Source organism: Macaca fascicularis, chromosome 8 (genome assembly GCF_037993035.2).
Source record: "Macaca fascicularis isolate 582-1 chromosome 8, T2T-MFA8v1.1".
Classification (NCBI taxonomy): domain Eukaryota; kingdom Metazoa; phylum Chordata; class Mammalia; order Primates; family Cercopithecidae; genus Macaca; species Macaca fascicularis.
The window spans coordinates 72,842,758-72,870,501 of record NC_088382.1 but is presented as its reverse complement, the minus strand read 5'-3'; the positions used below and the strand labels follow the sequence as shown (position 1 = coordinate 72,870,501).

At 38.4% G+C, this 27,744-nt stretch overlaps 1 protein-coding gene across 3 annotated transcripts in view; it reads right to left on the bottom strand.

Moving 5' to 3' along the window:
• The window catches only part of NKAIN3 (sodium/potassium transporting ATPase interacting 3), a 731,862-nt gene that overhangs the window by 59,397 nt on the left and 644,721 nt on the right, over positions 1 to 27,744 (bottom strand). For all 3 annotated transcript variants that reach the window (XR_006700386.2, XM_015454769.4, XM_015454770.4), the window contains exon 5: positions 25,173 to 25,233. Coding sequence is in view for 2 of the 3 variants with exons in the window: in XM_015454769.4 (XP_015310255.1) it covers positions 25,173 to 25,233 (61 nt within the window). In the remaining variant the exon portion in view is untranslated. The remainder of the gene's footprint in view (positions 1 to 25,172; positions 25,234 to 27,744) is intronic.

Sequence of the window (27,744 nt, the reverse complement as noted above, 5' to 3'; positions counted from 1 at the left end):
TATATATATCTACATATATATACACACATAGATATATACATATATATGTGTATACATACATATATACACACATATACACACAAACACACATAAATATATGCCACATTTTCCTTATGCACTTGTTGACTGATGGGCATTTGGACTGGCTCCATATTTTTGCAATTGTGAGTTTTGCTGCTATAAACATGCATGTCAAGTGTCCTTTTCATATAATGACTTTTCCTCTGGGTAGATACCCAGTAGTGGGATTGCTGGATCAAATGGCAGATCTATTTTTAGTTCTTTACGAAATCTTCACACTATTTTCCATAGTGGTTGTACTAGTTTACATTTCCACCAGCAGTGTAAAAGTGTTCCCTTTTCACCACATCCATGCCAACATCTATTCTTTTTTGATTTTTAAATTATGACTATTCTTGCAAGAGTAAGGTGGTATCACATTGTAATTTTGATTTGCATTTCCCTGATAATCAGTGAGGTTGAGCATTTTTTCATATGTTTGTTGACAATTTGCATATCTTCTTTTTAGAATTGCCTATTCATGTCTTAGCTCACTTTCTGATGGATTTGTTTGTTTGTTTTTTTCCTGCTGATTAGTTTGAGTTCCTTGTAGATCTTGGAGATTAGTCATTTGTCGGATGCGTAATTTGCAAAGATTTTCTCCAGCTCTGTGGGTTGTCTGCCTACTCTGCTAATTATTTCTTTTGCTGTGCAGAAACTTTAGTTTTATTAAGTCCCATCTCTTTATCTTAGTTTTTGTTGCATTTGCTTTTGGGTTCTTGGTATGAAGTCTTTGCCTAAGTCAATGTCTAGAAGGGTTTTTCCAATATTATCTTCTAGAATTTCTATGGTTTCAGGTCTTAGATTTAATTCTTTGATTCATCTTGAGTTTCTTTTTATACGTATAAGGTGAAAGATGAGGATCCAGTTTCATTCTTCTACCTGTGAGTTATCATTTATCTCAGCATCATTTGTTGAATAGGGTGTCTTTTCCCCATTTAATGTTTTTGTTTGCTTTGTTGAAGATCAGTTGGCTGTAAGCATTTGGCTTTGTTTCTGTGTTCTCTATTCTGTTCCATTGGTCTATGTGCCTATTTTTATATCAGTACCATGCTGTTTTAGTGACTATAGCCTTGTAGCATAGTCTGAAGTCAGATAATGTGATGCCTCCAGATTTGTTATTTTTGCTTAATCTGGCTTGGGTGTGTGGGCTCTTTTTTGGTTCCATGTGGATTTTAGGATTTTTTTCTTTTTTTCTTTTTTTTTTTTAGTTCTGTGAAGAATGATGATGGTATTGTGATGGGAATTGCATTGAATTTGTAGATTGCTTTTGGGAGTATGGTCATTTCACAGTATTGATTCTATGTATCCATGAGCATGGGGTGTATTTCCATTTGTGTCATCTATAATTTCTTTCAGCAGTGTCTTGTGGTTTTCGTTGTAGAGGTCTTTCACTTCCTTGGTTAGGTATATTGTTAGGTATATATGTTAAGTGTGTGTGTGTGTGTGTATATATATATATATATATGGCAGCTAGTGTAAAAGGGATTGAGTTCTTATTTGATTCACAGCTTCATTGCTGTTGGTATATAGCACTGCTACTGATCTGTGTATTTTGTATCCTCAAACTTTACTGAATTTATTTATCAGATCTAGGATCTTTTTGGGTTAGTCTGTAGGCTTTTCTAGGTATATGATCATATCAACAGTGAGCAGTGATGGTTTGACTTTCTCTTTACTAATTTGGATGCCCTCTATTTCTTTCTCTTGTCTAATTGCTCTAAGACTTCCAGTACTGTGTTGAACAGAAGTGGTGAAAATGGGCATCCTTGTCTTGTTCCAGTTCTCATGGGGAAAGCTTTCAACATTTCCTCATTCAGTATAGTGTTGACTGTGGGTTTGTCATACATGGCTTTTATGACCTTAAGGTATGTCTCTTCTATGCCAATTTTGCTGAGAGTTTCAATCATAAAGGGATGCTGGATTTTGCCAAATGATTTTTCTGCATCTATTGACATGATCATGTGATTCGTGTTTTTAATTAATTCTGTTTGTGTGGTGTATCACATTTATTGACTTGTGTATGTTTTTTTTTTTTTTTTTTTTTTTTTTTTGAGGCGGAGTTTCGCTCTGTCTCCCAGGCTGGAGTGCAGTGGCCGGATCTCAGCTCACTGCAAGCTCCGCCTCCCGGGTTTACGCCATTCTCCTGCCTCAGCCTCCCGAGTAGCTGGGACTACAGGCGCCCGCCACCTCGCCCGGCTAGTTTTTTTTTTTTGTATTTTTTAGTAGAGACGGGGTTTCACCATGTTAGCCAAGATGGTCTCGATCTCCTGACCTCGTGATCCGCCCGTCTCGGCCTCCCAAAGTGCTGGGATTACAGGCTTGAGCCACCGCGCCCGGCCGACTTGTGTATGTTAAACCATCTCTGTGTCCCTGGTATGAAACCCACTTGATTATGGTGGATTATCTTTTTAATATGCTGTTGGATTTGGTTAGCTAGCATTTTGTTGAGCATTTTTGCATCTATGTTCATCAAGGTATTGGTCTGTAGTTTTTGTTGTTATTATATCCTCTCCTGATTTTGGTATTAGGGTGATAGTGGCTTCATAGAATGATTTAGGAAGAATTTCCTCTTTCTCTATCTTGTGGGATAGTGTCAATAGGATTTGTACCAATTCTTTGAATGGCTGATAGAATTCAGCTATGATTCCATCTGGTCCTGGACATTTTTTAATTGATATATTTTTTAAAATTATCATTTCAATCTTGCTGCTTGTTATTGGTCTGCTCAGGGTTTCTAGTTATTCCTGGTTTAATCTAGGAGGGTTGCATATTTCCAGGAATTTATCTATCTTTTCTAGGTTTTCTAGTTTGTACACATAAAAGTGTTCATAGTAACCTTGAATACTCTTTGTCTGTGTTATTCTTTGTAATATCTCCCATTTTGTTTCTAATTGAGCTTATTTGGATTTTCTGTCTTTTCTTGGTTAAATTTGCTAATGATCTGTCAATCTTATTTATCTTTTCAAAGAACTAGCTTTTTGTTTCACTTATCTTTTGTATTTTTTTTTTCAATATATTTGGTTCTGCTCTGATCATCGTTATTTCTTCTGCAGGGTTTGGGTTTGGTTTGTTCTTCTTTCTCTAGCTCCTTCAGGTGTGACCTGAGATTGTCTATTTGTGCTCTTTCAGACTTTTTGATGTAGGCATTTAATGCTTTAAACTTTCCTTTAGAATTGATTTTGCTGTATCCCAGAGGCTTTGATAGGTTGTGTTACTATTATTGTTGAGTTCAAATAATTTTTAAGTTTCCATCTTGATTTCATTGTTGACCCAGCAATGATTTAGGAGATTATTTAATTTCTATATATTTGCAGGATTTTGAGTCTTCCTTTTGCAATTGATACCCAATTTTATTCCACTGTGGTCTGAGAGAGTACTTGATATAATTTCAATTTTTGTAAATTTGTTGAGACTTGTTTTGTGGACTATCTTATGGTCTACCTTGGAGAATGTTCCATGTGCTTATGAATAGAATGTACATTCTGCAGTTGTTGCATAGAATGTTTTGTAAATATCTGTTAAGTTCATTTGTTCCTAGGGTATAGTTTAAGTCCATTGTTTCTGTGTTGACTTTCTGTCTATATGACCTGCCTAGTGCTGTCCGTGGAGTATTGAAGTCCCCCACCATTATCGTGTTGCCATCTATCTCATTTCTTAGGTCTAGTAGTTACTATTTTATAAATTTGTGAGTTCCGGTGTTAGATGCATATATATTTAGGATTGTAATATTTTCCTGTTGGACTAGTCCTTTATCATAATATAATGTCCCTCTTTGTCTTTTTTTTTTTTTTAACTGTTGTTGCTTTAAAGTTTGTTTTGTCTGATATAAAAAACAGCTACTCCTGCTCACTTTTGGTGTCCATTTGCATGGAATATCTTTTTCCACCTCTTTGCCTTAAGTTTACATGAGTCCTTATGTGTTAGGCAAATTTCTTGAAGACAGAAGAGACTTGGTTGGTGAATTCTTACCCATTCTGCCATTCTGTATTTTTTAAGTGGAGCATTCAGGCCATTTACAATCAACACTAGTATTGAGAGATAAGGTATTATTCTATTCGTCATGCTAGTTGTTGCCTGAATACCTTGCTTTTTTTCTATTGTGTTATTGTTTTATAGGTCCTGTTAGATTTATGCTTTCAGAAGGTTCTATTTTGATGTATTTTGAGGTTTTGTTTCAAGATTTAGAGCTCCTTTGAACAGTTCTTGTAGTGTTGGCTGGGTAGTGGCAGATTCTCTCAGCATTTTTTTGTCTGAAAAGACTATATCTTTTTTTCATTTATGAAGCTTGGTTTGTTGGATACAAAATTCTTGGCTGATAATTGTTTTAAGGAGGCTAAAGATAGGACCCCACTTCCTTCTAGCTTATAGTTTCTGCTGAGAAATCTGCTCTTAATCTGATATGTTTTCCTTTATAGGTTACCTAATGCTTTTGCCTCACAGCTCTTAAGATTCTTTCCTTTGTGTTGACTTTAGATAGCCTGATGACTATGTGCCTAGGCAATTATCTTTTTGCAATGAATTTCCTGGGTGTTCTTTGAGTTTTTTTGTATTTGGATGTCTAGATCTGTAGTAAGGCCAGAAAATTTTTCCTCACTGATTCCCTCAAATATGTCTTCTAACTTTTAGATTTCTCTTCTTCTCCAGGAACACCAATTACTCTTATGTTTGGTTGTTTAACATAGTCCCAAACTCCTTAGAGGTTCATTTTTTTCTGATTTTTCCTTTGTTTTTGTTAGATTGGATTAATGCAAAAGCCTTGTCTTTGAGCTCTGAAGTTCTTTCTTGTACTTGTTTGATTTTATTGCCGAGATTTTCCAGTGTATTTTGCATTTCTCTAAGTGTGTCCTTCATTTCCAGAAATTGTGATTGTTTTAAAATTTATGCATTCTATTTCTCTGGAGATTTTTCCATCCATATCCAGTAACATTTAAAACTTTCCTTAAGTGGTACTTCACCTTTCTCTGATGCCTCCTTGAATAGCCTAATAATCAACCTTCTGAATTATTTTTCTGGCAATACAGATATTTCTTGTTGGTTTGGATCCATATTGCTGGTGAGCTAGTGTGATCCTTTGGGGGTAGTAAAGAACCTTGTTTTGTCATATTACCAGAATTGTTTTTCTGGTTCCTTCTTATTTGCGTGGACTATGTCAGAGGGAAGATCTGGGGCTCAAGTTCTGCTGTTCAGATTCTTTTGTTTCATGGGGTGCTTGCCTTGATTTGGTGCTTTCCCTCTACCCGTAGGGATGGGGCTTCCTAAGAGCCTGACTATAGTGACTGTTGTTTCTATTTGGGTCTAGTCATCCAGCAGAGCTACTGGGCTCTGGGCTGGTACTGGGGTGTGTCTGCAAAGAGTCCTATGATGTGAACTGTCTTCAGGTCGCTTGGCCATGGTTACTAGCAACTGCTCCAGTGGAGGCAGCCGGGCAGTGAAGTGGACTCTGTGTGGGACCTTGGTTATGGTTTTGTTTAGTGCACTGCTTCTCTTGAATGCCGGTTGTGCTGGCAGTAAAGTTGTCACATGGAAAGACTCAGGACCTCTGGTTAGCCAGGATGTTACAGGTGGTGAAATTAGCTGTTGTCTTCTCCTTTCTTGGGGCAGTGTTGTTCTTTTATGAGTTGTTCTTTTACGGTTTGAGTTGGCTAGCCTCCAGCCAGGAGGTGATGCTTTCAAGACAGCATCAGCTGTGGTAGTATAGGGAGGATACAAACTTCCCCTATGGTCACCTGGAGTACTCAGCTCTCTCAGGTTGAGGGCAGGGCCATTAGAGCTCCCAAGAGATTATGTCTTTTGTCTTTGGCTACCAGGCGGGTAGAGAAAGACCATTAGCTGGTAGCAGGGTTGGGCGTGTCTGAACTCAGACTCTTTGGGCAGGGCGTGCTGTGACTGCTGTGGGGTATGGAGGTGTGGTTCTCAGGCCAATGGAGTTATGTTCCCGGGGGAATTATGGCTGCCTCTGCTGTGTCACACAGGTTGCCAGGGTAGTGGGAGAAAATGAGCAATGATAGGTTTCGGTCAGTTCTCATGCAGCCAGAAAGGCCAGCCTCACTCCCACTGTGTCCCCGCCAATAGCACCAAATTTATTTCCAGGCAACCAGTAAGCAGGGCTTAGAACTTGCCCGAGGCTACAAGCCTCCCTGCTGAGAAAGCAAGCAGGGCTTTCAGACTTCACCCCTCCCTGCCTGCAGAGGCTTCTGTGGTTGTATCTGTACTTCTCTTTTGCTCCCCCGTCACTGCAGATTCTGTCCAGGAAAATTCACATTATGTTTAAATTATTACAAAGTTTAGCAGGAAGTTTCTTTCTCCCTGTGGTTTTCCCCCAATTCCACTGGCAGCCTTCCCCAAGGTCCCCTGTGAAATAAAGTAAGAAATGGCTTCCCTGGTCTTCCTTGGAGGCCAGGAGTCCCTACAGGGATCTTCCCAATGCTGCTTCTGCTTTTATATTTCACTCCAGCTCTCTAAATTCGTTTCAGTTCTAGGTGAGGTTAAATTCTTCTCCCGTGATCTGAATTTTCAAGTTCCCCAGTAAGGATGTGTGCTTGGAAACAGACGTTCCCCCTCTCACACTTTGGGCACTCACAGTTTTCAGCTGTTTCACGGAGTATGCAGCGGCAAGCCACTTCTTTCAAAGGCTCTGTGAATTCTTTCAGTTTCCCTGATATTTTCCTGCAGTAGTTCTTGGAGCAGAAGTTCATGATGTGAGTCTCCACATGCTGTTCTCTCCATCTGAGTGGGAGCTGCAAGTTAGTTCTGTCTCCTGTCTGCCATTTTCTTTGCAATGTGGTCAAGAATAGTTTTCTATGTGAAGGGTTTTTTGGTCAACTGAATACACATATGGAGGAAATAAAGAATGATGATTTCTACCTCACATGATATGTAAAAATCAATAGACCACAATGTAAGATGCTTAACATATAATATAATATGATATAATATAGAAGAATATCTTCATGGGACATAGTTTAGGCAAAGTCCTAAAAAGTATGAAAAAGTACTAACCACAGAATTTCTTACTTTAAGCTTAATAACTGAACTATACAAATTAAAAACTTTTATTCATGAAAAGATAACATTGAGAATGGAATTTCAATCTGCAAGAATTTTTTTACTGCAGAAATATCTATCGAGCTAAGACAAATTTTTTAACAGAATAAACAAATGACATTAGGACAGAATTTTATGGGAGAAGTGGAATGTAGAAAATGTCCAAAAATAAGATGGAATGGTTTAAAATTTCAACTATTAGTTAAAGTTTGTTTAGGGACATTAAAATGGTTAATGATGAGTATTAAATCACTATAGCATTTAGAATCCATGGGATACTTTCAGAAGAGTAATGCTTTCATTTTTATTATTAAAAATTGTAGTGATTTTGTATGGTGTTAATTTATCTAAGCTGGAATTATGTGTCCTGGAATTTCCTTCTGTATATGGTTCTGAGTTAGGGTTGGCTATATAGACATTTGTGAGATTATGGAAGGCAAGTGAAACAGCAGTTCTGATGCTCAGGAAGTTGGTATGGAGTCCCAGGCTCTACTGCAATTCACATGTGGAGTGCTGACAGCTGAGAACAGGACATGCTTGACAACTGAGACCACAGTAGGGGTGGGTCACTTACACAGCTCAGTGGAGGCCAACAGGAAAGATGTGAAAGGAAGTGGATGTCTACGCCTACTCCTCACATCCCACACTGCCACATCAACCCTGACTTCAGAAACAGTCCCTGTGCTTGCACTTGATGTGGCTGTGAAATCACTGAGATGGCTGAGTTCTGAAAGCCACTACCATGAAGAAGAAGCATTAAGTCTGGTCTTTGGAAAATAGTGGTGGTTACGCTTTTGCTTTTTAAAAATCATACCCACAACATCTGTCATGTCATATTCTCTTACATTGTATCAAGTCAGACTTTAACAATGGTGTGTTCTTCTATTTAATAATTGTATTGGATAGCCATATAGAATTTTGCAGCTATTAAAATGAAACACAGTTTTTGTTTTTAAATTTTTTTGTTGTTAGATTTTTTTAGTATTTGAACTGGATTCTGAAATTCTGTTATTCTAATGATAAGCTTCACATATTGAATATTCTGTGCTGAGACAATTGATTTGAAAGAAGATTATTGAATGTGTTCTGTTACATGTGCCTACTCATATCCACTTAAATTTTAGTGGGCTAATCCATTATTTTCACTATATTGTGCCAATACTTTATATTATCACTCAACATTTAAATATGAATATTCTGGTTTTAATCTAGTGAGTTACTAATGTCTCTCTTTCTACCTTTTTTGGTCTATTTATGAAGAACTTTATTGTTAACAAAATTCTGGAAAGAAAGGTACTACTGCATTTTGGAATGCATTTGGACTTTGGCAACTAAAATATCTGGATTAAATATTAGTTGCAGTTCTTACATGCTATGTGAGTTGGGAAAAAAAAAATCGTAGTTTGCTCATCTGTAAAATGAAGACAATGGCTGCCTCACAGGGTGTCATTACCTTATACAAGATAATGGCAATGGAGTGCCGGCACACAGAAAGCCTGCAGTAAACAGCAAGCTGTTGCTGACTTATTTAAACATTTATCTTATTTTGAGGATATACTCCCATCAACTGTTATTTCCAAAATTTCAAAGGCTCTGTCTAATGTAGGATTACATAATGATTTGTAAGAATTCCAACATTCTGTCCTTGCTATCCCCCGAACAGTGTTGTGTCCTTGTGGAACTTGCACGAACATGTGTTTGGTTGGATTTCCTCATATTTAAAATGAGCAGCTACTTTGGAAGGGAAAATTTATTAGTGTGCCACATTTTGAGGACTAATGGTTTTATCTTCTATGACTTTTTTATTATGGAAAGAAAGCTTGTCTGCATAAATATCTCTTAGGAAAGAAAAGAAAACTCCATGGAGGCAGAATTCGTGAATTTGAGTGTCATATGGAAGTGTCATCCTTCTCTCTCTTCAGGGCTGCTGCTGAATAGCTCATGGGCAGGTCAGTGCCTGGCGCTCAGGACAATGCTGCTCACCTTTCCTTTAGCTTTTGACTGACATTGCTTTCATTTTCTACTCCCTTTATTCCCCAGTAGCACAAACCAGGAGAGAAGATCTCTCTCCTGTCGTTATCATTTCAAGTCACTCCAGAGAGTCTTTGAAAATAATATCTCCTTTGAGTAAGGTGCCCAAAGTGGCTTTTTCCAATTGTTTTCAGTGTTATTCCTTTAGATTCACTGATATGCTTATTCTGGTTATTCTGTGAGGAACCCCTGTACTGTGCTTGCTTTAGGGTTTTGTTTCTGATTCTTGAGTCAGGGAACCAGGCTGTAGAGTCCCTATAGGGGTGCATTTACTATTGCTGCAGCTTCTGTCATTGTTTTTTGTTGCAAGAGTTGTACCGTATTAATAAAGATGTCTATAACACACCACCTCTCACCATTCCAGCCCTCTCCTAACATACATACAATTTTTTTGTGTTGATTTTCTCACATTTGGAAAAAGTAAGTTATTTTTCTTACTTTAGTCTGCATTTTTTTTTTTTTTCAAGAGACAGAGTCTTGCTTTGTTTTCCAGGCTGGAGTGCAGTGGCACCATCAGGGCTCACTGCAGCCTCAGTCTCCCGGGCTCAACAGATTCTCCCACCTCAGCCTCCCAAGCAGCATGCACCAGCACACCCTGCTACTTTTCTTTCTTTCCTTTTTTTTTAGAGAGAAGCTCTCACCATGTTGCCCAGGCTGATCTCAAGCTTCTGGCCTCAAGGGATCTTCCCACCTTGGCCACCCAAACAGCTGGGATTACAGGTGCATGTCACCACACAAGACTTTATCGGTATCTTTAATGGTACATTTTCTGTTATTTTAAGAGTTACTCAGCTCTTTTTAAAGACACACAAATTGTGCTCTCTTTCTTTATAGTAGATATGCCCTTAATCCTTCCTTAATCTTTGTCAAGAGCTCAGTAATTAGATGGAGTGGCTGCTTTGGCCTCACTGAAGGCCCTCTCAAAGTTTTTGTAATTTTTAAATTACCATCTGTTCAGATTCACTGGTGGCTGGGGTCTTTGTGTCAGTGTTGCTGGGCTCATTTGGAGGAACCTTTTATTCAGGAGAAAGCAAGAGTGGAAAAAATTCTTGAAAACACCTACCTTTTCTATTTTTGGAGCTATTCAACATTTTTGTTTGACTGTACTTCTGGCTTTTGTTCCCACTGTGAGTAGAGATCTTTAGAATTAGATGTTTCTCATACTCAGTGCTGACAATTTTTTCCCATTTTAAAATTTTCTAATAGTGCTAATAGTGTATAATATTTACATAATGGGATAATGAATTTCTAAACTCTTTGGAGTCAACGAAGCAGAATAGAATGGCTGAGAGGAAAAGTCATGGTCAAAAAGGTATGAGGCTTAAAACAGTACTGAGACTTTGCCTAAATAGTTTTAGACAAATTCTTTTCCTATGTAATAAATTTTTTCTTAGTTATCCAGTTTTTTCCCTTAATATATATATTTTTATCATTCTTATTTAAGTCTAGCCAATGTTTTACTTTGCTCTTTAAATCAAGTAACAAATGCTTGCTGGCATTGAAGTCTCTTTATAATTCCTTTTTACTGTCTGCTTTCACAACTTTGGACATTTCCCTTCTGAAGTACTTTCTTTTTATAGCTCCTATTAATACTTTTGTATCTCTCTTTCCTAGGACAATCTCCATTGAAAATGCCATTTGCTCACTGAGATCTCTTTTATAAATCCTTTTTCCCTTTCTATGAATTACTGTTCAAAGAAAATTGAATTTGATCATATCATTCCTAAGATTAAATCCATTCACTGCTCCACATCATGCAGCAGAGTATCTGAAGTGGTGTGACCTGAGTGGGTACAGATGTGACAAGGTATCAATTTCCTCATTCCCTGGTGTATGTGTGTGTGTGTGTGTGTGTGTGTGTGTTCATTGAGTGAGGCTTGAGGTAGCTAGCCTTCTAGGCCAGATATTTCTTGCTGGGAGATGGCTAGTTTATTTACCAGTGGATGCCTGTAAATGTTGGAATTCTCCAGCCAGGCCCCTGTAATCCCAGTGGGAAGCTGAGGTGGGAGAATCACTTGAGCTCAGAAGTTCGAGGATGCAGTGAGCTGTGATTGTGCCACAGCACTCCAGCATGGGGGACAGAGAGAGACACTGTCTCTAAAAAAATAAAATGAAAAAAGAGGCATTCTCCATGAGTGCCAAGTATGAAATAGGTTGAAAATCACTAGTGTAAAATGGAATCCAAGGTCCCTCAAGGACCGATCCACCATTCATTTCGTGAACTGAACATACCCAGTAACTTATGACTTCCTGATTGATCCAGATTTTCCACAGACAGTCCTAAATATTTTATGGTATCTCTAAGCTTTTGTGGCTTATTTTCCCTGGTATCTAAAATGCCTTTCCTTTGCTCTCTTCCTGATGATGTGTTATTTTTCACATGAGACCATACTATATGCTCTGAGCAGCCACATTTGATGCCTTGAGACACAGTTAGCCTCTGCTTATGTTTTCTATGCGTCTGATTCACTTTACACAGACCATTATCTGCATTTCACTCTTCTGTAATTATTTGCCTACCTCACTTCCTTAATAGAATGTAAGATTTTCTGGCAGATCAAGTTTTATTCGTCGCTGCATCCTTGTGGCCTAACTCACAGCAGTCTCTCAATAATTGTTTTTTGAATGAGTGAATCAATTAATAAGTGAAAAATTAGCTATTTAAGTTTGTTTATTTATGCTTATTTTGTTTATTAGGACAATATTTGAAGGACTCAAAAATAATATTAATCATTACAGTGACTTCATGTTTGCAGGTTAAGTGTTTAAGGGACTTAAAAGTCTAAAATTAAACAATAATATGTTGCATCTGGACTATAAATGCTTTTGAATATCAACAGTTTAGTGAACTCAGAACAAGAAAAGATATGAGAGAAATACAGCAAATCAAACATTTCAATGTGCACAGGAGTTAGCAGCCTACCTGAAATATGGAAGGAATACAAGATTCCATCAGGCAATATGATTAAAAGAAGCAAATGAAATGTCAACAAAGTGTCTGTCAAGCCATATGAAAAGATGTTAAAATGTTTTAAAGGGCTAACAAGTATTAAGACAACCAAAATGAGACTCTTAGTAGGAGTAAAGTCTTCTGTGTATTCAAATCTAATGTCCTTTGAGTCCTGTAGTTGTGGGCTGCTAGATTATTTTATGGAATGAGATTTTCTTCTGTTCCAACAACTATTAAAGAAAAGCCCTTTAAATTCATTAGTGGTAAGCTATAGAATCTCCTTAGAATTTGGGTCCTGCTTCCCAGGCGAAAATTCCTGAACATATAGAAAACTTAAGTTGTCTGAGATGCTTATTTATTGGAGAAATATATTTCTAACACGTGAAATTAACTATAGAGAAAACAAAGTAAGCTAATCTCATATAGTGTTAATACTATTTCAGAAAGTACAGGTTAGGATTTTATAATCATTGGGATAATCTGTGTCTGCATGGTGTATAAAATCTTTTTAGTTCTTAAGATAATCAGATGGATTATATTAGATTTGATAGATTCACCCACTGAAACCAATGCAAAATTTTAATTGAGTGATTGATTTTATACTTATAATTTTAGGTTGAAAGACATGACAATATTTCATTAAATTTGGGTAATGTTAAAAAAATTTGAGATTTAATTTATGAATGAGCTAATTTTATTAGATTTATTAGATTTGTTGTATTGGCTTAAAAACCAGCGAATGTTTTGTTTATTGGGACTAATACATGAAGGACTTCCAAAAATGATAATTACAATGAATTCATGTTAAATGTTTAAGGGAATTTAAGTTATAAATGGAACAGATTATTTAAAGGAATGTAGACGATTGAATTTAAATAGATTGAATAGTAATTGAAGTTCCAATGCGTTGGCTTATGCCTGTAATCCCAGCACTTTGGGAGGCTGAGGTGGGCAGATCATGAGGTCAGGAGATGGAGATCATCCTGGCTAACATGGTGAAACCTTGTCTCTACTAAAAATACAAAAACAAAATTAGCCAGGTGTGGTGGCAGGCACCTGTAGTCCCAGCTACTCGGGAGCCTGAGGCAGGAGAATGGTGTGAACCCGGGAGGCGGAGCTTGCAGTGAGCAGAGATCGTGCCACTGCACTCCAGCCTGTGTGACAGAGCAAGACTCTGTCTCAAAAAAAAAAAAAAAAAAAAAGATGAAATTCTGATATATGCTACAATATAGTTGAAACTTGAAAACCTTATGGGACGTTAAATAAACCATACACAAAAGAACAAGTATTGTGTAATTCCATTTACATGAGGTAATTAGAATAGACAAATTCACAGAGATAAAAAGTAGAATAGAGGGCAGGGCACAGTGACTCACTCCTGTAATCCCAGCACTTTGGGAGGTCAAGGCAGGCTGATACCTGAGGTCAGGAGTTTGAGACCAACCTGGCCAACATGGTGAAACCCCATCTCTACTAAAAATACAAAAATTAGCCAGGTGTGGTGGCAGGTGCCTGTAATTCCAGCTACGTGGGAGGCTGAGGCAGGAGAATCATTTGAACTGGAGAGGCGGAGGTTGCAGTGAACCAAGATTGTGCCATTGCACTCCAGCCTGGGGGACAAGAGAGAGAGACTTTGTCTCAAAAAAAAAAAAAAAAAAAAAAGTAGAATAGAGGTTACTTGAGGCTGGAGGGAGGAGAGGATGACAAGTTGTTGAATGGGTACAGAGATTCTATTTAGGATGACGAAAAAGTTCTGGAAATGATAGTGTTGATGGTTGTACAACATTGTGCATGTACCTACTGCCACTGACTTGTACACTTAAAAATATTAAAATGGTTAATATTATGTTATGCATTTTACCACAATGAAAATAAACTCTCCCCTAAAGTGATTATTAACACTTACGAGATTTATAAGCAGAATACTTAAAGTTCTATGTAGCATCTAGAGCAGGGGTGTCCAAGTTTTTGGCTTCCTTGGGCCACATTGGAAGAAAAATTATCTTGGGCCACACATAAAATACGCTAACACTAGTGATAGCTGATGAGCTGAAAGAAAAATCTCAAAACAATCTCATAAAGTTTTAAGAAAGTTTACAAATTTGTATTGGGTTGCATTTAAAGTCACCCTGGGCTGCATGTGTCCCGTGGGCCGCAGGTTGGACAAGCTTGATTTAGAGCTTAAAAAAACAAAAGAACACAGTTTTAAAAAAATTTGTTACTTTGAAAAAAATGCATAATGGGTTAAAACCCTGAGTAGATATTAATAGAATTTTCTGGGCAGAAAAGCCTCCCTCATAAAAATGTACAAAGTCCTAGAGAAACTTTGGTCTTCACCTGTTTCCCTGAAACTTTCTGGTCTCAGTTATGAGGAAAACACGGTATGACACCTTGGCTTTGACTTTAGGGCTAGTAACTAAGAATGTTTGTTTTCCTTAAGTAAAAAAGAAACAGATTTAATTTACTTTTCCAAATAAACATGTAGGTGAGTAAATAGCAAATGAGGCAAATATAGAGCAAAGGAAAAGAAAATAAAACTTAAGCCCAACCTGTGATTTTTTTCTGACAACATGCGAAAACGCAGTATGCTTTTTATTCTTTTCACCGAGACCTCCTGCTCAATACAGGATTTACAATGAAGTCTCTGGGACAATCTGCCATTTAATTCACTACTCTTTTGAGAGTCAGCATGTCAGGGAAGCCCAGATCATTTCTTCGACCATTTGGTATGAAGCTGCTTCTGAAGTCAAGCCCTTTGTTTTGACTGAAAACCTTTCCAGTAAGTGATTCCCTATATGCTTACTGCTCCTTCTGCCAGGAATGCTCTCCTGGCCTTTGCCTCCTAGCTCCTTTTCATCCTCAGGTCTCAGCCTACATGTCTTCTTCTCAAAGAGAGCTTCCCAGGCATGCTGGAGGCACTCCTGTTTGCTGAATGCCTGATACGCTGGACTCCTGACTCTCCCTTGAGTGACAGGGAAATCCTGCCTCTTTCCACTTGGGGTCTCCCTGTCTGGGAGGGAGCCTTTCTCTGACAGACTCTCTCAGGTGCTCCTCAGTGTCTTATCACCTCAAAGGCACTTATCACCTGCTTCTCAAGTTAATATGGTCAACTTTTCTCTAAGCAACACTCAACGACCCAGGCCCGTTTGATAATGTGGCTCCGGCATTTGAAACGTGCGGCTCCCAAAGCTTCAGTGCTGGTCTATGTCCAGCAGGAAGAGAGGATAAGAGCATGAAGAATCACATGTGGAAGTTATTTAGGGGCCCTCGTCTAGAATACAATCTCATGGAGCACCTAACTGCCTGGAGGCTGGGATAGATGGAAAGAGAAAGAACTGTTTCCTTCTATGAGGAAAAATGTGGATAAAATGGAAACACTAGTTTGTTATAACTTAGATATAATTTATAATTAACTTACTTTGTGTCTTATACAATTTAGAAGGAAAGGTAAATGCTTTTATCAAATGTTCCCTTTTTTTTTTCATACTTGCTTTCAAGTCATATGAGTACTCCCTAATATCTCATTTAGGTGCCAGTTTCAAATATTGTTCCCAGCAAGAACACTGAATTATTATTATTTTCTTAGTAAAGTACATAGTGTAGAGAACAGGAAGATGAGTGTTCCATATATGCCCTTTATTGCTGGTTACTTGTATGATACTTCTTTTTAAGGAATTGTAAAATCAGATCTCCATTAAATCTTAAATAGTTGGTCCAAGACTATAGCTCTTAAAAATATTATATGCCATTTTGTTATTTGAAAGGATAAACATCTCTTTTATTGTCTGGCCTTACTTTAAAACATTTCTGTTTTATTGACTGACCTTACTTAAAATGCTTTAGTATAACAGTGTGAATGTTAATATAAGCTCTATAGTAGGAATGATTAGTTAATATTTTAAGGACATAATGACAGCTCATAACTTCAAAAGCCGCTTGAACAAGTTCTTCAGAATTTGTTACCTGTGTCTGCATCAGAAATCTGCTTAATCTGCATAAGAATATTAAAAGTACCTTTAAAAATAGAGACATAATTGATGTACATAGTTTTGGGGCACATGTGATAATTTAATACATTCATATAATTTGCAAAGATCAAATCAGTGTACTTGGGATATCCATCACTTAAATATTTTTCTTTGCTTTATGATGGAAACGTTCAAAGTATTCTCATCTAGCTATTTTGCAAAGTGCAATAGATATTGTAAATTATAGTCACTCTCCTATTGAACACTAGATAGTAAAAAATAATTTTTAATTGGCAAAATATGTGCTGTTCAAGAGATGGGATTTTCTGGAAATCCAGGGGAGAAAGTGTTCAAGGAAGGAGAAGTCAACAGCAGCCAAAGCTGTCAACCAATGTTGATAAGATCCGAGAGAACTTGACAATTAGGAAGTCCCTGCTGGCCTCTGAGACAGCATGTTCAGTGATAACTCAGGAGGCATGAGAGTGAGTGGGAGTGGGGTGAGGAAAGGAGTGCTGTCAGTCTCGGCCACTTTGCAGAGAAGTTGGGATGTGGAGGGAAGGAGGAGTATGACAGACAGGAAAGTGCAATTCATGCCAGGTGGAGTCAAGGGTGATTTCTATTTTCTTTTTCTGGTTTATGTGACTTTCTTTATAAGCTGAAGGGAAAAGACCTAGTGGAGGAAGAAGCTGGGCAGAGGGAGTAAAGTTTGGGGAGGGGACAGAGAGAAAACCTAATTAAGGGAGCAAGGTGCTTAAACAGGTGGGTGGGATGGACCTAGCAGCCACAAAAGCCACGGGACTGAATGAAGTCTGCTTTTTCTGTAGGAAGATGATGATCATAGATGGATACAGACAGATCTGACAGAGAGAGAGCCTGGGAACTTGAGGAAATCATTCCCACTGCTTTTATTTTTTGTGTGACAGAGTCTCGGAGATGGAGTCTTAATGCTAAGGGTGCAGGGCAGAGGAGGAGAAAGCCGCCGGCGGTCACATTGCCTCTTTGGGCCTCAATTGTTTATCCCAAAAATGGGGGTACAAACTCTAAGTTCTCTAAAATGAGGCTAGGGTGCTCTGTGGCACTGGCATCTCTAATAATTCACTTTTAGGGGACTTGGAGAAAGCACTGATGAAGAATGAGTGGGAAGGCCCCGTGGCGGGTTGGGCGGCTCACATGTGAGGTTGTGAGGTTGCATCAGGACATGTGCTCCTCTCTGCATCACTAAGCAGCTTAGGGACAGACGTGCAGAAGTGGAGGATCAGTAAACCCACAGTGGGGCTGGCAGAGCCAGCTTAGTGAGACCATTGAGAAGGGGGGTTGTTGGGATTAGAATACTGAATTTAGATCTAAACTGGAAACACAGAGGCCCTGGCACAATGCTGTCAACTGCTCTTCTGCTGGGCTCCTAAATTTTACCGCTAATAACCAGGATCAAACTATTGCACAAGATCCTCATAAAATCCTTACAATCCATTTTTTTTTCCTTGCCATGCATCCAGGGTGTCATGAGGATGTGATTTTTAAATTTGGTACTCTGCTCCCTCATTATCACATCTGCATCCCAAATCCCTCATTTTCCACTCCACACCATCTGGATGGCAGATTCTTCATTCTTCCTTTTCAAGTAAAAGGATGCTGCACAGCCTGGCACTGTTGGTAATGGTGAGAACTGGAGAGCTCCGACCTGGCTAAAGCAGGGCGTAGGGAGGTATGATTCCTCCTTCTGAGCAGGCAGGCATTTGTGTCGAAGGCCTGTTTTAGGGATGAGGCTGATACATCAGACCTCGTTACTGTAACTCTGGAGCACAGAGGTCAGGGTGTTTTAAAACCACTCCTGATGTTGACCATTTGTAAATCAGTGAAGAAGGAAATGTGATGTGCCTGATCACACCTTGAAATCACCCCCACCCAAAAGCATCATCTATAGAACTGCAGTGTCAGGGCTGTAGGTGACTTGCGGATCCTCAAAGAGGTGATGTGATTCAGCAGTGGTTACACAGCTAGATATTGGCAGTTAGGACCACCATTACCGAAATCATTTCTAACATTTGGTTTCAAGTAGAAACGTAGAAAATTAGAACCCCTTCTGGGGTGCAGGAGTTGTCTGCTTGCTGGTCTCAAGTTTTTGGCAAAACAGGCTACACCTTCTCTCCAGAAAATTTCCAGATAATATAAGTGCATAATATAGGGCCATGCTTTTGCTCTGGAAAATTGTTAAAGATATAAGTGCACAAATACCTTATTATGAATTAATTGTTTTTTTTTTTTTCTGTGGTACAGGGAATGGGAGGTTTAAATTTTCTTAGTGATTGAGGAAAGAGATATGAGAGAATGTAAAGACAAGCATTTTCTACACTATGTATTTTGTACAACAAATATTCACTAATTTCCTATGATGTTCCATACACTGAAGCTGGTTCTGAGATCCTAGGGTAGGTAAGACATGATCTCCACCTTTTATGAGTGGGGGAGGCAATTAATTAAAAAGTAAGTTGAGCGCAGGTTCAGAGACACACTCAGGGTCTACTGAGGCATGGAGAAGAGGAAGAGGGTGTTTGTGAGAAGAATGTTAAAGAACATGTAGGAGTTTTTAGTTATTTGAAGGGAGATGCTATGGTCTGAATGTTTATTTCCCTCCTCCCCCACCAATTCATATGTTGAAACCTAATCCCCAATGTGATGGTGTTAGTAGGTGAGGCCTTTGGGAGGTGATTAGGTCACTCATGAATGGGTTAGTGCCCTTGTAAAAGAGACCTCAGAAAGCTGCCTTGCCCGCTTGCCCATGTGAGAACACAGGAAGAAGAGAGTCATTGATGAACAGAGCAGTGGACCCCCAGCAGACACCAAGTCTGCTGGTACCTTGATCTTAAACTTTTCACAACAGAGCTCTGTGAAATAACTTCCTGTTATTTATAAGCTACCCAGTCTATGGTATTCTGATATAGCAGCCCAGAAGAACTAAGACAGGAGGTGAAGATGTTTCATTTGATGATTGACTAGGTTGGGACAATCAGGGAAGAGTCAGGGAATACAAGGAATATGCCCAAGCTTTTCAGCTGATGTGAAGAACTGTCATTTATATAAATGGAGATAGAGAATAAAAAAGGAAGAACCTTCTTCCCGATCTCTGCCAATGGAAACCCTAATCATCTTACTGAGTCCATTTGTTCATACATTGACTCATTCACTTAATATTCATTCATTGAAAATTGTGTAGGGTTTCCATTATGTTAGGAAATGGGGTCAGCCCTGGTGAATAACATGACTTTAAAAAATTACAGTTGTGTTAAATGTTGCCAAGGAAAAAGCACAGTGTACAATGAAAACATCTCACAATATATCATCTGTATCTTAAACTGAAACGGAGAGGGTGGGAGGAAAGTGATTAAACTTCAGAAGAGACAGCTAAGCTGAAATCCGAAAGGTGTATATAAGTTAGTGGGGTCAACAGAGGGAGGAGGCCTCTCTCAAAGGCCTGGGTGTGAAAGCGCTTGGTGGATTCAGCAAAACACATATGACTGGAGGTGGGTAAGGGAGGAGAGTAGGATATGTGGCTGTAGATGATTCCTAGTCAGGCTGAATTATAATCAGGAGTCCTGACTTAAGGAAATAGGCAATCATCTAGGCTCTACTTCACTGTGAGTTTAGTGCTAACCTTGGATCTGGTTCTGGTAAAGGGGCTTCTCTATCTTTCCCCTGTGGGGAGTCTCCAGTTGGTTTGCTGGTTTGGGCATTGAACGCTTATGATATTCTTGAGAGTCTGTCTCAGTAACCTATTTAAGGGATAGAATCTTGTCACTCAACCAGAGCACTGTAGCTGGGATCCCGTTCTGGGCTACCTGAACTTCCCGTGTGTGGGGTGGCTGAGGTTACAACCCTGCTGGTCCCCACTCTTTGACAGTAACTCTGTCCCCTTCACCACATGTTGCAGATGAGTTGACTCCTAAATGCCTGCCTTACCCTGTGAGTGCCTCCCTTTCAAGTAAGTCCCTGTTTTCTCAAGGGTGTTCTTGTCCAGAACAAAATCAAACTCTTGTTCTGATGTGGTACAGTGGAGGTTTATTTTATCTCCCTATATCCTAACTTTCAAAATTACTAAAAATATATCTAATTGTTTTAAAAATGCAGGACCTCCACTTGCCTCACATAAACATTTGCAAGTGCATTGGACATCTCACTATGTTTGAAACATAAAGCAGTATAATTTCATGAAACTTGAGAACATTGGGGTTTTAAAAATGACTTTGTAAAACTGAGTTGTTGGGCCCAGAAAATTTATTTAATACTATAAACTCAACAAATATTTCTTTTCCTCATTGTTTTTGAGACAGCGTCTCTGTCACCCAGGCTGGAGTGCAGTGGCAGGATCTCAGCTCACTGAAACCTGGAACCTCCATCCCACCAACCCCACTTCTGACCCCAAGCTCAAGTGATCCTCCCACCTCGGCCTCCTGAGTAGCTGTGACCACAGGTGCATACCACCACACCGACTATGTTTTTGTATTTTTGGTAGAGACGAGGTCTCACCGTGTTGCCCAGGCTGCCCTTGAATTCTGAGCTCAAGTGATTTGCCCGCTTCGGCCTTGCAAAGTGCTGGGATTATAGGGTTGAGCCACCACACCCAGCCAACAAATACTTCGTTATTGAATTCTACATGCAAGGCATTTTTTCTGAGTTATAGGGTTACAATGGGGAGCAAAACAAAGATTTCACCCTCACAGATCTATGTTAGTGGGAGAATTAGCTAGTCATTGTGTAGATATTTGGCAGAGCCATCTCAGCAAATTAGGAAAATGTTTCAGGATCTAAGTCTGAGCTCTAGTGAGGCTGATGGAGAGAGAAACAGCCTTTAGGACAGTTACATGCAACCAACTAGATAGTTATCAAAAAAGAAAATCACGCACTCTGAGAATCAGTAGACTCTTAATGGCTTATTAGGCAAACATGGTGACTCCTTTGAAATGTTCACTGTGACTTCAGGACCATCCTTACCTAGTCTTGCACAATTCTCCGTCTTTGACTCACAACATTCTCCTCTCCTCTCACCTTCAAATATCCATACATTGCTAGGAGTGCAAAACACTGGACTGGTTTTCTACTCTGAAGATCTTCCAGGCCTCTGCTTATTCCCTCCCCTGGTGTCTGGCCTTGTGGTCACTTTACTTCTCTGAGGCTTCCATACATTATAAGTTGGGGAAAGGAAATTCATAAATTAACATTCAAACTAGTCTTTTTTTTTTTCCCTACCATTCGTTTCTTCCATAAATTCTTAGGCAGAGATGGGATTTTAAACAATTTTCAGCTCACACCATTGCTATGGAAATACTACCTCATTTTCTTAGAAGGAGTTCATGGGCAGACAGGTAAATACATGAACATTAGCCAGCAGGAAGCTTCAAGGACAGTAGAGCGATGAAATGTTTTTCTGATAGTTATGCTTCCTTCCAATAAAAAGTTCCTCAAAAGTATAATAGCGAGGGTCAAATGTTTATATAAAGAACTATTTAGAGCTTTGTAATGTAAAATATTGAACCCACATCTGAGGGGTCCATTTCCTTTCAAAAACTATTAGGGTTTTCAGTATACTTTTCTTTCTCATCATTCAACATATACAACCCAGACTAGCCTTTGTGAGCCCAAATAAATATGCCAGTTGCAATTTGCAGCCTAATATCACAAGGAGTAGTGCAAGCAACAGAAACTCTGAAAAAGTCTGGCAGTACTTATACAAGTAAAATGCTATTTTTCAGCATCTTTCGCCTTATCTTCACACTTCTCTGAATTATAAACATTATTTCTAGAAAGTCTAACAAGGTAATAACAAATCCACAAGTTCATTTTCAGCAAATGACTCCCAAACAAGGTGTTGACAGATTTTTATCATTTTGATTCCAGAGATTCTAGTCTCATGAAAGTGTTCATGGAGATTGATATATATTTATATATATTTAAAAGAAATGAAAAATGGAAGGAACAGTTATAACTAGGCTTTTTCATTAGAATGAATGATGAAAAGCGCTGACCCCACGTAGCACTCTGCCTTTTGAGAGCTTTTTATTTCATTGTCTTTGACCTGCAATCATAATCTTTATAAGAAATAGTTAATAAAAGAGGCTGAGAGGTAACCAAGAAGACGGGTGGCTAGAAATAAATGTTTCCTCAAGTATTTATTACCCTTCAGAAATATCTGTCTGAAATGTTAGTCCCATATATCCACTTTAACAGTGCGGAGGAGGGAAGTGGTAGCTGTTACTAATTTTTAAGGCTGGCTGGCAGCTTTCAGTCCAAGAACAAGGCTTAACTTTGCATTTTGAATAATGCAGAAATTTTCATTAGTTAGAACAGAATCAAAATTATGAATGATGTATTGCCTGCCAAAAAACTGACATTATAGTATATTTGCAGTTCTCTTTTAGAATAAGCTTTCCAGAAGTGTACTTAGACAAATTGGAAAGATACTAGTATTGTTTACTTATTTTATGTGTAAGTTTTGGAAAAATAATTCAAAAGACATGTCTTCCTGACAGAGGGTTGGTAATGTCATATCCAAGGGGCAGTTCATTATTGCACCTAAAAGCTAAGTGTTGGCACAAATAGTACTAGTGTATGAGATCGTTGCAATTGGTTTCAGACATTACAGTTTGCTCACATCTGCCTTCTGAAGACCCTGGGACAACTTAATTACATCTGCACTTTTGTTTCCTACCTCTTTCAATAAAAAACATAAAATTACCCTCAGTTGAGAACTATCAGACTCAAATGTTTGTGACTGCTTTCCATGTCATCTCTCTTCCAGCAGATTATCATGTTAAGTTAGTCTTGGGCATATATACTTTGCTTTGAGCACCCAAGTTTCGTTTTGACTCTGAGTCAATTTGAATTGATGACAACACAAGTACTATATCCAGATGTCTCTCAGTAATGTAATGTATGGCCCTCATAACAAACACTAGAATTAAACCACTAATAGAATAGTCTCCAACAGCTGCTTCAATCCCAGTTTGAAGGGCATTGAAATAGCTGATTCAGAGATTTCTATAGAGAAACTTAAGCTAATTAAAGACGTCAAAGTCAATGGAACGACAATATCTGTCAGTGAACAATACAATTTATATACACTGAAAAGAAGGCTAATAGAAGGTTAACAAAAGTATCCATTTAGATGAGTCTTTTATTTTGCATACCATTTTGCATTTCCCAGCTTTACTCAAACCACAAGTCTCAAGGAAAAGACTTTTGTATATTTACTGCACTAGATGATAAGACTATTGATTAATTTGCCTTTTCTCCTACTGTTAAGTACAACTGAGCACTGGTGTCTTTTGAGAGTCTTCAAACAGTTCAGTGAGGAGGAAAAGAAAGAGGACTGTTTGTTTTGGTTGTTGTTGTTGTCTTATAACTACTCAAAAGTAGGTATCTACTTTAGAAGAGATTCAACTGGGACTTATCAATTTTTTGACTTATTCAGCTCAAATTCCAATAACTTTCAGGTTGAAATTCCAGTTACTGTCGCTCATGCTCAACCAACTGTTTTTGGCTGTGCAGCCTGTTGTAGCTGTGGGTTGGAAGCATGCTGCTAACCTTCTGTATATTAACTTCATCAAGTTGTAGAACTACTAATAAAACTAAAAATAGAGATTTTGAAGTTAATCTCAAAATGAAAAGTGTTGTCATTGAACTGCACTTTTCAAGTGACAGAAATTTTTTGTGTTGTCTAGCATTAAACAAACAAACAAACAAACAAACAAAAAACCCTGAGTAAGCATTAAATACATGATGCAATTTGTCTGCATGTTTTCACTGCCTGACACTTTTAATCTCAGGGTCTGAGGCTTGGTCAAATAAATTGAGACAAGACCCCATTAGATTCTGGATTCCAACTCATATATCATGCACCACCCATCTATTTGATGGGAAGCATTCATCAGACCCCTTTGAGGCCATGTTCTGGAAGGAAGTTATAATGGCTAGCTACTTTGCTTCATTTTGTTACAAATTCAAACAATGACTGCAATGCAATCTCTGGTTTGGTTTGGTGTGATTTCTTTATCTAAAATAATTTATTTTTTGAAAGTTAAATTAAACTTTTGAAAGTAAATTAAAATTTTGAAAGTAGGCTGGGCACAGTGGCTCACGTCTGTAATCCCAGCACTTTGGGAGGCTGAGGCGGGTGGATCACGAGGTCAGGAAATCGAGACCATCCTGGCTAACACGGTGAAACCCCGTCTCTACTAAAAATATAAAAAAATTAGCCAGGTGTGGTGGCGGGCGCCTGTAGTCCCAGCTACTGGGGAGGCTGAAACGGGAGAATGGCGTGAACCTGAGAGGCGGAGCTTACAGTGAGCGCAGATCGCGCCCCTGAACTCCAGCCTCGGTGACAGAGGGAGACTCCGTCTCAAAAAAAACCTTTTTTTTTAAAAAAGTAAATTAAAATATGAGTCCCTAACAGAGTTGTGCCAAGAAGTGTCTTATACATCAGCAGGTGCTCAATGAAGGCCGTTTGTTGACCTATGCTGCTAAAGCTCTATTATATAACTACAGGTCATATTAATAAATGTTTTTCCTTTGGGTGTTCCGCTAAAACGTGATTTAGCTTTTAAGTATCCCATTAACTTTTTTTTTAGCACCTCGTAATTTTTTTTTTTTTTTTGCATCTCAGCTGGAAGGTTGTAAATTTTAGTTGTTTTTCATTGCATTTTATATAGTTTATATACATATAGATCTTTCTGTAATGTATTATTGTATTGATATCATTAATGTTACTCAGACTTCAAAATTCTGCCACCAACATGCCTAAAATTGTTAATAGATAAGACAACCGTTGATTGTCTACTCAGCATAATGGTTAGATGTCTGATGAAAAGTTGCTAAGCTATATGACAGCAGTCCTTGGCCTTCTGAGTCTCTGCACGTGCTCTCACAAATTGAGAGTTTCAATATGTAGCGTCACCTTATTTGTGTGCAATTCAGCCTGTCAACTTTTGACTGTAACTTTAGTATGCTGAGTTCAATCATTTTAGACTCCAAATATAAAAGAGTTCATAACCCTGTAATGATTAGTTTTGGAAGCTGTATCTCATTCAAAAGGAACCCACAGGGAGAGAGAAAACAGTACTTACATGTGTCTTCTTCTTCCATGGAAATACTGATCACATAACAGGCATACACAAAACCCACCAACTGCAAAAGGGAAAACATGTGTACCTTAAGAATCTATGCCAAGTTTCCATACTTAAAGAGCCAATATAATCTAATAAAGATAAAAATTTATGAGCAACTTTTAAGAATTTGCAGTAGAAAACACTCTTTTAAAATGATAGCTGTGATTTTAAAAGAGCCTTTTCATTTCTATGTAGCCTCAATAGCTTTCTAAAAAGTACACAGAAATGGGGGGAAAAACCAATTTCTAGACATTTCACTTAGATTTTGATTTGGGACTTACAGTTCTTGTATTTTATAATCGGCAAAGATTATTAAGAAATCCATTTTAAACTTTTGATTTTTTTCTGATGATTGAGCATTTTGTACTAGCACTCATTAACTATAACTATTTTAATTTTTAAAAGCTACAGAAGGAATCAAAACATGTTGCTTATAAATTAAATACCAATCATCTACTTAATTATTTAAAATGCTCTGGGAATGTAAATCATATTTAGATACTAAATTGCTTTGTTAATCATACCACAAGAAAACACATTAACTTGCTGGTGATTCAGTAGTGATAAAATAAAATAGAAGAGATAATTTGTACTTTGGATACTAGTAGTTCAGAGAATAAATGCAGGTGTAGAATTTAACCTCTGCGTTTATGATGCTAAGAGGACGATTTTTATTCCATGGAGCCAAAGACACTGCAATTCCTAGAGGACAAAATTGTCAATGAATCTAGTTCAGTCTAAAAATACTTACTATAAGCACTTCAATAGGCATGAAAAATAGATACTTAATAGCTGCTGTAGTTTATCTTCTTGCCTTTGTTAACATTTGTTTCCACCCTTTACCCCCATTATAAAATAACACTGGGAAAAGAAACTTTTTCTGATAGTCCTGGTGTCAAAGGCTCAAGTTTCCAATGCAGAGAACAAGATTTCTGGGGCTTTTGACTACCCACGTGAATTAGGACCCTAAGCTTGTAATCCATCTCTGGACTGTCTAGACAAAGGTCAAGAAGCTCTGAGAGGATGAGAGGTTAGGGAAACGTTTAGGGTGAGGTCTTAGGAGAAGGACTTAAGAGAAATCTGCCAGGGTGCTGATGGCTCCTCCCACCCAGCGGGCACCTCCTCTCACCTCAAGCCAAGTGACGGGGTGCTTCAGAAAGCACTTGGGGAGCTTAATATTTCTTACACTTTGGGAAACATGGGGGCTTGGCAACCAACTCACACTTGGAAGAGTCAAAAGGCAAGAGGCTGTGTCTAGAGGAGTTTTTGGTAGCAGTGTGTGGAGACAGGACTGGGTGGAATCGTCAGGGTAGGATGTGTGTGTGTGCCCTTAGCCTGGGGGTAAGGCCTCTGGAGAGATCTTCCTGTGCTGTTCTGGAGTTGGAGCCATCCCAGAGGACTTCCTGGAAGGGCAGGTGACCTCAGAAAAAGGATGGTGGTACTTTGGCTATAGAAAGCAAGTAGGGGTGCAAAGTGGCAAACCAGGGAGGCTGATCATCCGAGAAACAGGTAGGGATCTTAAAGGAGGGATGGGGTGGGATTCCGAAGAACCCCTAAAAGCACCCCATGAGAAGAAGCATGAGCGTGTGGAAGCTGTCACACCCAGAGAGTATCCCTGCCAGATTACAATGGAACCCGTCATGCTAACACCTTATTCCGTCCTTTTCTCCCATCATTTCTCCTTCTACTTCATCCCCACAATAACGCAGAGGAACAGGGAGAGAAGTGGAGTGAGAAGAGGAGGAGGCAGTGCCGTGTTCCCTCCTCTCTGCAAATCTGCAAGCTGAAATCAGGCCCAAGCTGAGCGGGAGAGTTTTTAAGTGGATGAGAATTTGCAGTGACCTGGACTAGATATTTAATATCTCTGAGGAGCTAAAAGAGCTATAAATTCTGCTTGAAATATGATCCAAAGGGTGAGATGAAACAAAGCCGTAATATGTACTTGAAGGGGCAGTGAGAGAACAAACAAAATTGCCTTTTGACTGTATTCTACCAACCCATTCAGTAAACCAGTTACATACACAAGAAACGGCCCCTAATCCCATCACTAATAACTGTACAATAGATTTCTTTCCAATCTTTCTCTCTTGTAGTTGCTATATATCACTTATACTCGTATGACCCAAGTTTATTCTCTCCATAAGCTTAATTATTAATGACTACGTAAATTTGTATTATTTAAATATACTGCTATGTATTAATGTTCTATTATTGAAAGTTGTTTTCAAGTTATAAATAATATTGTGAAAAATATTAATGCTTTTCCTGAATTTTTGATGATCTGATTCCCAGAGGTAAAATTATTATTGCAGAAGTGCCATTGAATATTTTTATGACTATTTTTTATACATTATTGGTTTTCAGAAAGTTTGTATCATCTATCCTACCACAGCAGTGACTGACAATGCTTGCTTTTCCATACCATAGGATAGCTCCACTTAAAAATACATGCCAAGAAAATAAACAGAATGGCATCCCTTCATTTATTTATTTTTGCAATAGTTCTCTTTCATCTAACATATTTTCATAT